General features: G+C 42.9%; 1 protein-coding gene and 1 pseudogene across 8 annotated transcripts in view; one reads left to right on the top strand and one right to left on the bottom strand.

The window, feature by feature from the left end:
* The window catches only part of SLC4A11 (solute carrier family 4 member 11), a 202,550-nt gene that overhangs the window by 162,360 nt on the left and 25,490 nt on the right, over nucleotides 1-14,700 (top strand). For all 8 annotated transcript variants that reach the window (XM_061583520.1, XM_061583521.1, XM_061583517.1 and 5 more), the window contains 5 exons: nucleotides 683-796; nucleotides 1,942-2,074; nucleotides 4,143-4,216; nucleotides 10,554-10,770; nucleotides 13,698-13,804. In XM_061583520.1, the coding sequence (XP_061439504.1) occupies nucleotides 683-796; nucleotides 1,942-2,074; nucleotides 4,143-4,216; nucleotides 10,554-10,770; nucleotides 13,698-13,804 (645 nt within the window). The remainder of the gene's footprint in view (nucleotides 1-682; nucleotides 797-1,941; nucleotides 2,075-4,142; nucleotides 4,217-10,553; nucleotides 10,771-13,697; nucleotides 13,805-14,700) is intronic.
* LOC133364650 (5S ribosomal RNA) lies at nucleotides 3,763-3,877 on the bottom strand (annotated as a pseudogene).

Below are 14,700 nucleotides of genomic sequence, written 5' to 3'. Positions count from 1 at the left end.
TACTTTTGCATATGGCGGGGAGAGACCTTTTTTCGCCCAAGGGCTGCATTCCCTTCTGGGCAATCTCCTGAGGGCCACATGCCAGAAGGCAAAATCGGGCAGAGCATATACATTTTATCTTTGTCCAGTAGGCTGGTTTCTGCACACCCTTGCGCACCCATCTCTGCCCAGGCAAGCAATAGGCTTGATCAGAGTTCACCCAGGTAAAAATACTCCAGGAAGATGTGAAGCCAGAGGGAGGGGTGGTGGCCTGGGACAAATCCCAAGGGCCAGTGAGAGAGGCCTGGAGAGCCACATTTGGCCCCTGGGCATGACGTTCCCAACCCCTCATACATGGCATAACTTCACAGTCAGGGTGTGCCTATGCTGAAAACCTATAATTTTATGTCAGTTTGACAATCATCCCCCCCAATGAATTTGGGGAATTGTAGTTTTTTGGGGGTGCTGAGAAATCTGACAATCTGTGTCATTCCAGCCCAAATGCTGTGTCTGATGTAACATTCTACGTTCCCACATTTTTGCTCATAGTTAATGTGCGGAGCACATCTGCTGCACTGGTGTTATCACATTACAGCATCTAATGGTACAACATCTAATGGTGCTGTCTCTTAATGCAAGCTTGCTTCGGCAGCAATTTGGTTTTCAGGAATTCACCTTCCTCCCACCTTCTCCAAATTTTCAGATGTGCAGAAAACCATAGTTGGCCAGTGCATCGGTGGTCTTCTTTATGCTCTGTTCTCAGGCCAGCCACTTGTGGTGCTCTTAACAACTGCTCCTCTAGCGCTCTACATCAATGGTGAGTACGCTTGCGTTTCCTATGTATGTGCTTGTGTTTCACAACAGATGCTTGTGTTTCATATGTATAATATGTATAAAAGAATCAAGACCCATGTGTACTACAGCATAATTTTATGAATGTATTTCTGGAAATGGAAATCCTTCAAGTCGATCCCGACTTAGGGCAACTCTATGAATAGGGTTTTCATGGCAAGCGGTATTCAGAGGAGGTTTCCCATTGCCTCCCTGTGAGGCTGAGAGGCAGCCCGAGGTCACCCAGTGAGCTTCGTGGCTGGGTGGGGATTCGAACCCTGGTCTCCCACGTCGTAGTCCAGCACCTTAACCACTACACCACACTGCCTCTCAAATGTATTAATACACGTGTATAATAATACATGCATATTTTTCTTACAGTTATACACATTGTTGTATGTATCTGTTTATGGGCTAGTTAGTTTGGGAAGCCTGTAGCTTGTATGCACCTAATATCATGTGTATAGTAATAAATTATTCCTTTAGTATTGCTATTTCATTTATTGAATGCTTCCCATAAAACATCCCAAAACACAAATTATAGTGTGTATATAATAGATGAGAATTACTCATATTTTATTGGAACTGGGAAAGGGGGGGACCTGTTTCTTATCAAGATTGAGGAGTGAGACAGGAATTAGGGAAAAATGTGTAGATGACCTAAACAAGACTTTTAGAAAATTTCATCCTAACTTCTGGCTCATCACCAAAGCATTCTTGTTTTCAGCAGACTAATTTGGAGGAGACGGCGCTTCCAAACTGACCCACCTGTCAAAGTTGACCTACGGAGGGGGCGGATCCTTTTCCCCATCCTTTTTTAAGGGGTTCCAGCCTGCCAGCCATGGCTGGTTCCCAGATCCTCCATTCCTTTTTCCACCACCAACAGCCATTCAGTATTCTGTGGCCACTGAGCAGTTTCAGTTGTTCCATTCCTAAATCCCCCATCCCACCTTCCCTCAGATTTTCTTGTACAATATATTTTTTTCTGTACAAAGCTTTACATTCCCACTAGTTTGCTGCTGCCTCCTCCTTGTGCATTAAGAGGTGCTGTCTTGGCTGCATAAAGACCAGCACTTTGACAATTGAGATCACTGCTGACATCTCGGTGTGACGATTTTGCTTCACTTGCAGTGATCAAAGGAATCTGCACCGACTACAACTTGGAATTCCGCGCTTTCTATGCCTTGGTTGGACTCTGGAACAGTTTCTTCCTTATGCTCTACTCCCTGTTTAATTTCAGTCTTGTAATGAAGCTCTTTAAAAGGTAACCTTTCTTTCTTGACTATTTCAGTAGACAGAACATTGTCTTACAGTGATGTTAATGTGGATTCGCACAGAAGCTTTTGGTAGGTGGAGGAAATGGAGATGTGATACGGTTGTGGTTGTGGCAGGGAATGAATTGCAAGCTGGGAGACCGTCTGATCTGGGTGGTGGGAATAGTTCTTGTTTTTGATATCCCTTCATAAGGAATAGTAATCCTTCCATACTTTTTAACTGCCATTTTGTTCCCACAGGTGGAAGTTAACCTGTATTTTAAAAAGGGGGAGATTTAACCTGTGTAAATACAGGAAAGATGGATCTTTTCCATTATCTTGAGTGCATTTTTAGAGGGAATTGGATACTTCCACTATACCTGTTAGTCTGTCTTTTTCATCGCAGAATAATTAACTTGGTGATGTAGATGTGCGCTACCACACTGATTTATAAAGAATCATAGAATCGTATAGTTGGAAGGGGTCTATAAGTCCATCAAGTCTGACTCCCTGCTCAATGCAGAAATCCAGATCAAAGCATACCCAACATGTGGCTGTCCAGCTGCCTCTTGAATGCCTCCAGTGTTGGAGAGCACACCACCTCCCTAGGTCATTGGTTCTATTGTTGTATGGCTCTAACAGTTAGGAAGGTTTTCCTGACGTTCAGTCGAAATCTAGCTTCCTGTAACTTGAAAAGTAAACCAAGTATCTCTCTTGTTCATTCATTGTTCTGTAACTGTATGTAAAGGGCAATTATCCCTGCAAAGTGGTATTGAATGCACCACCTTTTATTCAGACATCACATCAGAACATAGTCTAGAAAGCTTAACTGTGTTTGGCCTGATGTCTGAAACATAATTGACAAACCATTGCTTGTGATCAGACGGAAACCATGGCTTGTGCCAGCTGTGGTTGGGTGTGTTGTCTGAAATGACATACAATAGTTGCAACCATCCTGCTCCTAGAGGCTGCTGCATTATGGAGACAGGAGTGAATTTATGAAAAACTGAGAATGGAGGGGAAGAGCAGACAGAAAGCTCAAACCCAAGGTTTTTGTGTGATGTTTGGATTGTGATTTCAGAGTATAACTGCAGGGATGTTGCGGGGGGGGGTGGTTCTGTGCATATTTCAACAGACAGCCAAGTAGGTTGAACTAAAACTTCATAAATGATGCCCAACATGTTTCAAACTAACTTAACTAAAAGCATGGAGATTCCTTCCACATGTGTACTATTATAAGTGGATGTAATGTTGTGTCCATTTCCTGTTATACAATTTCCCCTGAAGAAGATATTTCAAAATCTGTTTGGATCAGTGAAATGAGATGGATGCCCAGTTGGCTTCACCCGTTGCAATTTTCTGTTGTGTTTACACTGTGCATCTTTCGTGTGTCTTACCTAGGGATGGGGGAGAAAGGAGTTTCAGTTCGCATTTAAAGGCAAACCTACATGATTCGCATTAAGTTTTCTGAACTTAAATACAGCCATCGTTCAAAATTCGCACTTCTCTGAATTTTGCAGGGCAAATGTTACAGTATGTGTACAAAAGTGCATATATTAGGCAAAATTACTTATTTGTTGTTGTTATATGCCTTCAAGTAAATTACGACTTATGGCACCACTATGCATCTTTTTGGATATATCCATAGGGTTTTCATGGTAAGAGATATTCAAAGGTGGTTCACCATTGCCTTCCTCTAAGCCTACAGCACCCAGTATTCCCAGGTGGTCTCCCAAGTACTAACCAGGCCTGCCTCTGCTTAGCTTTCGAGGTCAGACGAGATCAGGCATGTTCAGGGTAGTATGGCAGTAGGCTAAAATTACTTATAAAATGTGTATATTAGGAGAAATTTGCAATAAAATGCTGATGAATTTTCATAAGGTTCTTCCCCCCCCCCCAACTGATATGTTAAGGTTGGAAAAATGAGAAAGTGAGAGAAAACGAAATGGTCAGATTTGCCCATCCCTACTCGTACCCCCACCCACCACCCTTGTAACATGACTAAAATATATTTGGAATGATGCGGCAATTAAGACCGTGTAACACACGTTAAGTTAACCAATTTGGACTTTTTCACAGGTCAACAGAAGAAATCATTGCACTTTTTATCTCCATCACATTTGTGCTCGACGCCCTTAAAGGCATAACTAAAGGTAAGCTGAGTGGCAAAGACTTCTCTTTATAGTTGGTTGTGTAAACTGGGACCTTTCCAAAAGCAAAAGCCTTTGCAGATGTGGCATTAAAAACGTTTGGAGCTGAGGACCTCTGTTTTTCATTTTATTTCTGTACCTCCCTCTCTTGCATACAATCCCACGGCTGTTTTCAAACATAACATCGACACAAAACTTACCGTAAGTTTAGTGAATGGTTAAATTCCTAACAATTAAAAAGCAAGCTTGCAGGCCCATCACGGCTCTGTTGGTTGAGGCTGATGGAGGCTGTAGTCCAAAACATTTGGAGAGCATTCATTCATTCATTGGCGATCACTTGTGACCGAGTAAGATTGTCTTCCAAGATAAGGTTTTGGTTTGCTTGGAAGACGCCTGTGCATGAATTTGTTTAATGTGGGGAGATCGGCGCACGACAATCAACACACAATCTTGACAGAAAAAGGTTTTGATCCAATGTCATGGGTACCACGACGACTGGAAGTCTTTTATCTGCTTCAGCCTTCATCCGCCTTTACAGCCATTGTAACATCATTGTTAGCCTCTGCCTGTTCTGCTGTTGAGGACATTCTTGGGTCGTTCTTTGTCTGGTTCCTCTCCCTTGACCTTACCGCCATGGGTGACCCTGCTAGGAGTACATGACTTCCGACGGCATCACTCACAGGGTTCATTGGAACACGCAAGCCCACTCACCACTACACAGTGACGATCCAGCGAGGGTACCAGGTTGGTGACAAGCTGCCTTAGTGTGTTCACTATTTTCTCTCTCAACAATGAGGGCTAAAAATGAATTATTTTTCTCTTTAAACCAAAGCAGAGTTTCACAGTCTACTTTCTTTCCTCTGCCCCTGTGGCTGCATACGCAGCATACATTTGATATACATGACTTCCCCTAAATAATCATGGGAACCGTAGTTTACCCCTTACAGAGCTGCAATCCCCAGCACCCTTAACAAACTAGAGTTCCCAGGATTCTTTGAGAGAACCCAACATGCTCTAAATGCATGGTGTTTATATGTGTCTGCAGATACACTAGAGTCTCTCGCCCTCATTAACCCCTGCACATTTTTTTTGAACTCTTTTCCTTTTTTTTCCAGGGGGGGTATTCTTTCCATCCCTGTGCATGGCCCATTTCCTTCCAAAGGGGAGATCTGTTGAATAGGTCTCTTAATTTCTAAAGCTGTGCTGCAGGAAAAGAGGAGGAGAGGTTTTCATCGCATTGCATTCAAGCCACACATTCTTCTCACCAGCTTAATGACACTTTGTTTTTCGAAGTTGCGACTGAGCCGCCTAAGCTGCACTCCTGTTTGATCTTGACTTCTGCACTTTACAGGAAACAGCCAGTCAGCAGCTGAAGCAAACAAAATCAGAGGGACCTGAAATAACTCCCCCAGCTAGCACAGTTCTGCTTTTGTTAGGATGCTGTTGCGGCTCCCTGTGTTATTTAAAGGGCACTCTCTTAATCGCTCTTCGTGCAGAGGGATTCAATCAGTAGCTCTTCTGGGGTTGTATCCACCAAAGTTGCTAAATAGGCAGCAGCTGAATATTAAATACGAAATTCTTATTATCTGGCAGGCTTTGATAGCTACCTGCCAATCATTTGTCTTCCAAAAAAGGGTGTGAGGGAAGCCTGCTGGTATTGACATAGATGGGTGGCTATCTATGGAGGGGATAGCTGGGGCCACAGGTAGAAATGTAAAGGCCTAGGGGGAAACCAGAAAAGCTGGGGGGGGAATCATTTTTTCTGGGTTGTTCCCCAGAAAATTTGATTTTTTAAAAATGGTTTTTTCCCAGGCATTCACATCTCTAGCCATAGTTGGGGAATGTTTTTCAGTCTAAGGGCACATTCCTGTGTGGGGGGGACCTTCCAAGAATGAGGTCCACATGCCAGTAGTGGGTGGGATCAGAAGCAGAAGTGGGCGGAGCAATGGATGTGACTCTTACCTTTGTACGGTAAGTCACATTCCAGCCATTCAAAAGCCAGAGGTTTCTCTACACACACATCTCTCCATCCTCCATCTAACATCCCCAACAGGTGTTATCAGAATTCAGGGACACATTCTAGTAAAACAAAAATAGGCCAGGTTGGTGAGGGGTATAGCTTGGATAGGAGAAATGGCCTAGGGAGAGAGCCCGGAGGGTTGCATTTTGCTCTTCAGCATGAGGTTCCTCACCCCACTATGGATGGAAGCCAGGTGGTAGGTGATGTCTTTGATTTGCATTGAGACTGGGGAGATCTGGGTTCAAATCCTCCCTCAGCCAGGCAACGTACTGGATGGCGTCAGGCCTACTACTCACTCTTAGCCTAACCTTCCTTGGAGGGTTGTTGTGAGGATAAAGTGTGGGTATCCCACATGTAAGAACATAAGGAGGCCCCTGCTGGATCAGGCCAGTGGCCCATGTGGGCCAGCATCCTGTTCTCACAGTGGCTAGCCAGGTGCCCAGATGGGAAGCCCTAAAGCAGGACCTGAGCCCGAGAGCACTTCCTTCACTTGGGATCCCTTGCAACTGGTATTGCATACTGGCCTCTGATGCTTGGAAACAACAATTGAATTGAGGAACAATGGTTAGCAAACACTCTTGGGTAGCATTCTCTTGAGTGAGACAAATAAATAAATAGCGCTTTCTGCTGGGGAGCATCGTTAATATTAACGAGGACCTGGTGAAAGAGTCTGCAACTCTTTTAACTAGCTAAAAGCCTGGTCTTAGAGACATTGTCCTGTTTCGTATACCTTTTGACCAGTGCATGACCTAAGAAAGCTTGTTTACTTCATAACTCTGGCTTCTGCAAGTATTATTTATTTGTTTATTTATTTATTAATAGCATTTCTTAGTCGCTTTTTTCCAAAAATAGGAATCAAAGCAACGTACAAAAAGGAGAACAAAAGAACAATGCATATGAAATAGCTTACAGCAAATTAAACAATGGCAAAAACAATTTCAAGCGAAATAATACAATAATAGAAAAAACAAATGGCAGATATAACAGCAACACAGAAACCATACCAACACTATAAATATAACATAACTCATTGTAACAATCCTAATCTCTCTCTAGCAGGCAGTTCTTACCCTTCTGAGGCAACCTCCAACTTGAGTAAATGGTGATTAGAAGAAATAACAGGTGTGTGGGTGAGAGAGAGAGAGAGATAGAATATCCTAAAAGTCTTTGAGTGAGCAAGACTAGACACTTCTGGATTTAGGTCAGACTCCAGACTGACATGTCAGGCCTTTATTTTATTTATTTATTTATTATTTTATTTATACCCCGCCCTTCCAGGGCGGCAAACAGAAACACTAAAAACACATAAAACATCATAAAAAGACCTTAAAATACATTAAAGCAAAACAATGTTAAAAACATTAAAAAAAAAACTTTAAAAACATCTTTTAAACAAGGGTAAAAGATACTAAAACCAATTCTAATACAGACGCAGACTGGGATACGTCTCAACTTAAAAGGCTTGTTGGAAGAGGAAAGTCTTCAAAAGGCGCCGAAAAGATAGCCTGCTTAATATTTAAGGGGAGGGAATTCCACAGGGTAGGTGCCGCCACACTAAAGGTCCGTTTCCTATATTGCGTAGAACGAACCTCCTTTAAGACTAAATATAAATATGAATATATGGCAAAAGGAAGTAAATCCACAGCAATAGTACTGCAAAGATAATTTAGGGCCAAACTACACATTGCATTTAATGCACAGTGTGTGGCTACCTCTCTTTACTTACTGGGGGCGGGGGGGATGTGATACTTACTAGGGCAATGCACACGGGGGCAGGAGGTAATAAATCCTGATAACAACAACCCCTTTCCCTCACCAGAGCAATCAGAATCAAGATTGTTGCCCTCCCCATGCACAGCAAAAACGCTTAGAGGAAAAAGTTGTACTGCCGCCAGTGCGAAGGTTAAACCTTCAAGCCACACTTGTGTGGTGGTGATGGATTTTACTACTGGTTGCGTTGGAGAGGGAAGATGTGAACCTTCCCAAATGTTGCATTCCCTGTAAGGCAGAGGTGGGGGATCTTTTTCACCCCCAGGGCCACATTCCCTTCTGAGCAACCTTCTGGGGGCCATTTACCAGTGGTAGGCAGGGCCAGAGGCAAAAGTGGCCAGAGCAACAGATGTGACTCTTAGATCATAAGTGCACCATACATTTAGGGAACGTTTAAAGGGCATTTCCCCACTCCAAAGAATTGTGGGAACTGTATTATTATTATTATTATTATTACTACTACTACTACTTGATTTACATCCCGCCCTTCCTCCCAGCAGGAGCCCAGGGCAGCAAACGAAAGCACTAAAAACACTTTATAACATCATAAAAACAGCCATTAAAATACATTTAAACAAAGCAACTTTAAAAACACTTTTTTTAAAAGCTTTGAAGACATTTTTTAAAAAAGGTTAAGAAACATATTGTTGAAAAAAAAAGGTTTAAAAGCATATTAAAAAGCAATTCCAACAGAGAAGCAGACTGGGATAAGGTCTCAATTTCAAAGGCTTGTTGAAAGAGGAAGGTAGTCTACCCCCTCACAGACATCAGGAAAAACTTCCTAACTGTTAGAGCCATACGACAATGGAACCAATTACCTAGAGAGGTAGTGGGCTCTCCGACACTGGGGGCCTTCAAGAGGCAGCTGGACAGCCATCTGTCCGGAATGCTTTGATTTGGATTCCTCCATTGAGCAGGGGGTTGGACTTCATGGCCTTATAGGCCCCTTCCAACTCTACTATTCTATGATTCTGTCAGAGCTATAGTTCCCAGCACCCTTAACAAACTACAATTCCCAAGATTCTGTATAGTAATATACAAGATAAATGTATAGTATGGATGTGATCGTACCTTTCTACTGTAGGCTGCACTCCAGCTATGCAAAAGTCAGAGGTTTCTGCACACACACGCCATCTCTCCATCCAACAGGGAAGGGAAAGGCATTGCCACCATTCAAGAACTCATTCAAGCCAGGCAAAAGTGCTCAAGGGGAGCAGCTGAGCGAGGCTGGTGAAGTGTGTGGCTTGAGGAAGAGCAACAGCGTAGGGGGCGTCCAGAGGGCCAGGTACTAGGTGGCCTGTCGTTGGTGTGGATTGGGACTGGGTTGGGGAGACCTGGGTTTGAATCCTTGCTCAGCCAGGTAACTTGAGGAGAGTGCAGGGCACGGCCAGTGTTTGGGGAATGGGCACGGCCTAGGAGGTCTGGAGGGGCACATTTAGCCCCTGGGCATGAGGTTGCCCATCCCTGACTATAAGGATTTCTCAGGTTCAAATGCACCTGTAATTATTCAGAAGCAAGAGGGTGAGGGAGCTCCACACTTTAGATTAAGTGTTGCCTGCAGTTTGGCCATATTCCTTTCATTGCAAAGACTACGAACCAGGAGCCGCTACATGCTGGGAGGGGGCGCTGATCTTCTAGCACGTGGAACGAGATTTCCTCGCTCCCCACATCCTGCCCAGTGCTATGAGCCAGCACAGTGAAGAAATTCGATCCATATTAGGCATTTAAAGGGGAACCCTCCTAACTCACGTTTTCCAGAACAACAGGCAAAGCGAAGCACGCCCATCCTTAGGAATTCACACTTCTCCAAGTTCTGCAATGCAGATCTCCACCCAAGTAATGTGTACAGAAGTGTGTACGCTAAGGTAATGTGTGCATAGTGTGGTGTAGTGGTTAGAGTGTTGGGAGTATAATTTGGGAGACCAGCATTCAAATCCCTACTCACCCATGAAGCTTGCTGGGTGAGCTTGGGCCATTTGCTGTCCCTCAGCCTAACCTACCTCACAGGGTTGCTGTGAGAATAAAATGGAGAACAGGGAGGAACCGTGTGTGCCGCCTCCTTGGAGGAAAGTGTGGTATAGAAACATAATAAAATATATTAAAATGCATACATTAGTGAAAACAGCATACAAAAGTGTATTATATTGGAGAAATACGCTTAGCAAAAGTTTGTGTATTAGGCGTATTTGCATACAAAAATGTGTATATCACTTGTTGAATGTTTTAAACTCTTTTTAGAAGGCTTTTTGAAAGAGTTGTTTTGTTGTTGATGTGTTTCCTACCTTGGGCTCCGTCAGGAGGAAGGGTGGGATATAAATTAAATAAATAATTAGATTAGGAGAAATTTTCACTAAAATTCTAGTGCATTTTCATGTGGACTCTTTTTTAAAAAAAAAAAAGCAAACTGATACAGAAATGTAGAGAATTGAACTTCAGGCTGCAAAAATGAGAAATCGAGAGCAACCGAAATCGACAGATTTACCCATCCCTAGCTATGACTGCTGTAGGCCTGGCCGTTATTAAAATCTTTTCATTTTCACTTGTGTTTAGTTTTTGCAAGTTACTACCATTTTTCGAGACCGCCCAGCACACCAGTCGATAATTCTACCTTCTTCTTGAATGTGTCCGCTGAACGTTCAGCACTGGGGAACCAAACAGATGGCCCACCTGCCACCATGCAAGATGGACGAGAGACAGCTGTGCTCAGCCTCATGCTGATGCTGGGAACCCTTTGGCTTGGTCACACGCTGTATCAGTTTAAGAAAAGGTATGTCACGTGTTACACTCAGGGGAGTTCTTTGCAAATGTCCTTCCATGTGACCTGCAAGATGCTGTTGGAGTGTGGTTCTCATCAAACCTAGGCAGCATGGCCAATAGTCAACGGATGATGGGAGTGTGTAGTCTGGCAACTTCTAGAAAACCACTGGTCCCCTACCCTTGATTTAGAATAATGGAATATTAAAGCCAGACCCAGTACCAATATTCAGTTAGTTGCAAACATACCAGAACATACCAAACGTGGGCTCCTGCTGGGAGGAAGGGTGGGATATAAATCAAATAATGAATAAATAAAAACCTTGTACATTAGATTGAAGGGGAGCGGCTGAAGCTCCATGGTAGAACATATGTGTTGCATACAGAATGGTCCAATGTTCAATCCCTGGCATCTCCAAGTCTTTCAAAAACCTGTGTGTTCAGCGTTCTGAACTTTTTTCATGTGCTATATATTTGTTCATTAATCTACTTTAGGTCTTCTCTTTGCTGGAAAGAATTACTAAAACTTAAGTGTATTTTTTTTCATTTTATGCTAAAAGCCTCCCAGGGGACAATGTTCTTGAGCTGGTTTACATCAATATAATAAGCAAATAAAATAAAATTAAGGATAGAAGGGCTAAGACCACACTTTGGAGGACTGATGCCCGTCAGAACAGTCAGTACTAACCTAGAAAGAGCAGGAGTCCTGAGTTGGTTCACCCATCATGCGTCCAAATACTTATTTCAATCTTAGGCTGTTCTTCATTAGAAAAAAATTAAGGAATATTAAATTGACACAAAAAGTGCTTATCTAGTCAAATACTTCAATTGTAATAATCTCTGTGTAGGTATAAAGCTAACAAATGGATTATACTGTATGTAAAAAAGCACACCCTTGTGAAACTTGTATGCAATTGTCACAGATCATCAGAATGAGTCCTTCCCCCAGAGTAAATTATTGTAATAGTTTTGAGAGTTATGTGTTTCCTAGGCAACACATACAGGATAAAATGAAATGCATGCTTAGAGAAGCTCTGTGTGATAAATCTGTCCCTATTGATAAAAAAATACTGAGTACTATAAAAGCCAAGTGAAAATGGGAATAAGACTATGAAGATTAAAAATTGCAACAGAATTAAGCATGGAAATGGTTTTGAAGGAATACTAATTTTTTTATGAATCACTTCTCTTGAAACCTCCCAAAGTGATTTACAATATGATAAAAAGAGGTACAGAACGCTTGCATATATAAAAACTTTTTTTTAAAAATTGCATGTATAAGGAATTAAAATACCACTACCACATATATCAAAAATTCAAATGCAATACAGATACCAACTGGGATAAAATAATATGTAGTGAAGGGTAGAGATGGCACAGAAATTTGATCCAGTTCATATTTAAAAGTGAACCTTCCTAATTTGCACTTTGCAAAACAATACAAAGACTGAAACGCGGCCATCCTTCGAAATTCACACACCTCCGAATTTTGCAGTGCAGTTCTCCCCCCATGTCGTGTGTACAGTAATACATTTATTTATTTTATTTATTTGGTTACTGGAGCGAGGCGTGCATAAAAATGCATGGTTTTGTGAAAATGCATTGTATTAGGGCAGCCTTTCCCAACTAGTGGGCCACCAGATGTTGCTGGACTACAGCTCCCATGGGAGCTGTAGTCCAGCAACATCTGGTGGCCCACTAGTTGGGAAAGGCTGTATTAGGGGAAATAGCTCTGTAAAAATGTGTATATTAGTCAAAATCACATGTGTGTGTTATGAGAAATTCAGACTAAAATACTGAAGAATTTTCATGAGGACTTTTTTAAAAAATTGCAAACTTGTAGTAATGAGGGGAAGTGAATTTAAGATTGGAAAACAGATTTACCCATCCCTAGTGAAGGGGCATGTTCTGGTGATGGACTGTAACTCAGGGCATGCTCAGCACGTCTGTCTATGCTGTGTTGATAACCTTGTGGGCATGAGCAGCCAAGAGCTGATCAGCCCCAAGAATACATGGGGTCTGGACTACCATAATAATATAAGAAGAGCCTGCTGGATCAGGCCAGTGGCCCATCTAGTCCAGCATCCTGTTCTCACGGTGGTCAACCAGGTGCCTAAAAGAAGCCTGCAAGCAGGACCTGAGTGCAAGAACACTCTCTCCTCCTGAGGCTTCCGGCAACTGGTTTTCAGAAGCATATTGCCTCTGACCATAGAGGCAGAGCACATCCATCATGGCTAGTAGCCATTGATAGCCTTATCCTCCATGGATTTCTGTAATCCTCTTTTAAAGCCATCCAAGTTGGTGGCCATCACTGCCTCTTGCTGGAAAGAATTCCATAGCTTAAGCATGTGCTGTGTGAAGAAGTACTTATCTTCAGGTACTTGAAAGGTTGTCACATGGAGGAGGGCCGGGATCTCTTCTTGATCGTCCCAGAGTGCAGGACACGGAATAATGGGCTCAAGTTGCAGGAAGCCAGATTTCGACTGGACATCAGGAAAAACTTCCTAACTGTTAGAGCTGTATGACGATGGAGCCAATTACCTAGAGAAGTAGTGGGCTCTCCGACACTGGAGGCATTCAAGAGGCATCTGGACAGCCACCTGTCGGGAATGCTTTAAGTTGGATTCCTGCATTGAGCAGGGGGTTGGACTCAATGGCCTTATAGGTCCCTTCCAACTCTGCTATTCTATGATTCTATGATCTTGTCTGTCCTGAATCTTCCCGCATTCAACATCATTGAGCATTGGGTGGCCCATTGGCCTTGCAACCTCCTTCTAAGCCAATGCAGCTAGCAAAGATTGTCCTTGCAACACCTTCCAACCGCCAGGTGCCACCTCAGAGAAGTACTTCACGCTGAGACATTGTCCTGGCATTTTAAAAACCTGGAGCAGAATTGACGTCTGCATTTGCCCTGACTGGATACTTTTGAAATCGTTGCAGCCCTTATTTGCACGCCAGAGTCCGTGAAATCCTGTCCGACTGTGCCTTACCCATTTCTGTCCTAACCTTCTCCTTTGTGGGATCTTACTTCTTCAAGGAAATAAAAAGTAAGTCAACATGTTTCTTCTCTTTAATTCCTTAGCAGAGGGGAAGGCAGTGGATGCAAGCAAGTCTGAGGTTACAGCTCCGAACGTGTCTCCCCAGCCCCAGAGGTTGCCTTCCTCTCTTGTCCCACCCACGTAATTATGTTCTGAGTTCGCAATCAGCATTAATTCATGCAATGAGCTTATCAAATGAGATGGGATCAACAGGGCTTGTTTTGTCCCTGTGAGTTATTCCAGCCCATTATTTATTTATTTATTTATTTGATGATTTGTATCCCGTCCTTCCTCCCAGCAGGAGCCCAGGGTGGCAACAAAGCGCTAAAAACACTTTAAAACATCATAAAAACAGATCTTACTTTAATTTTGATATAATTAAATTGTTGCTCTTAGTTTTTGTTTTTTTTAAGAGTTGATCCTTTGGATGATTCTGGCAGGGAACAAAAGGATTTGCCTAATTGCCAGAGGCAGGAAGGGTTGTCAGCAAACATACAGATGTAGAGGTGATGAGTTTGACCTGTGCTTTTCTCCCCCCTGCCACTTTATATTTTCCTAATTAAAACGTGCTAATGGTCTGGAACATCTGGCAGGGTTATCAGATGCGCAAGGAAATCTAAAAAATTATCCAAGGTCCCTTTTGGCCAAATGGATCACCTTTTCCATACCAGGAAGGTCGGAGGGAGGCAGGAATTGCATGTCCCAGCGATGACGCGAATGGGAAATGTGAGGAAATGAATGGAAGTGAATTAAGAAATGTCCCTCTCCCCCTCACACCCCCTGTGACCATCATTCCATCCATTCAGAAGTGGAAAGTGGGCAGCTTTTGGTGTGTGTTTGTGATGACTTCCTTGATGACAATTGCTCCCTTGCCACCTGTCAATAAGCAGCTACACAGGGTGTTA

Source organism: Rhineura floridana, chromosome 9 (genome assembly GCF_030035675.1).
Source record: "Rhineura floridana isolate rRhiFlo1 chromosome 9, rRhiFlo1.hap2, whole genome shotgun sequence".
NCBI lineage: Eukaryota > Metazoa > Chordata > Lepidosauria > Squamata > Rhineuridae > Rhineura > Rhineura floridana.
The sequence above is the reverse complement of the archived record's forward strand: the minus strand, read 5'-3'. Positions and strand labels throughout refer to the sequence as shown.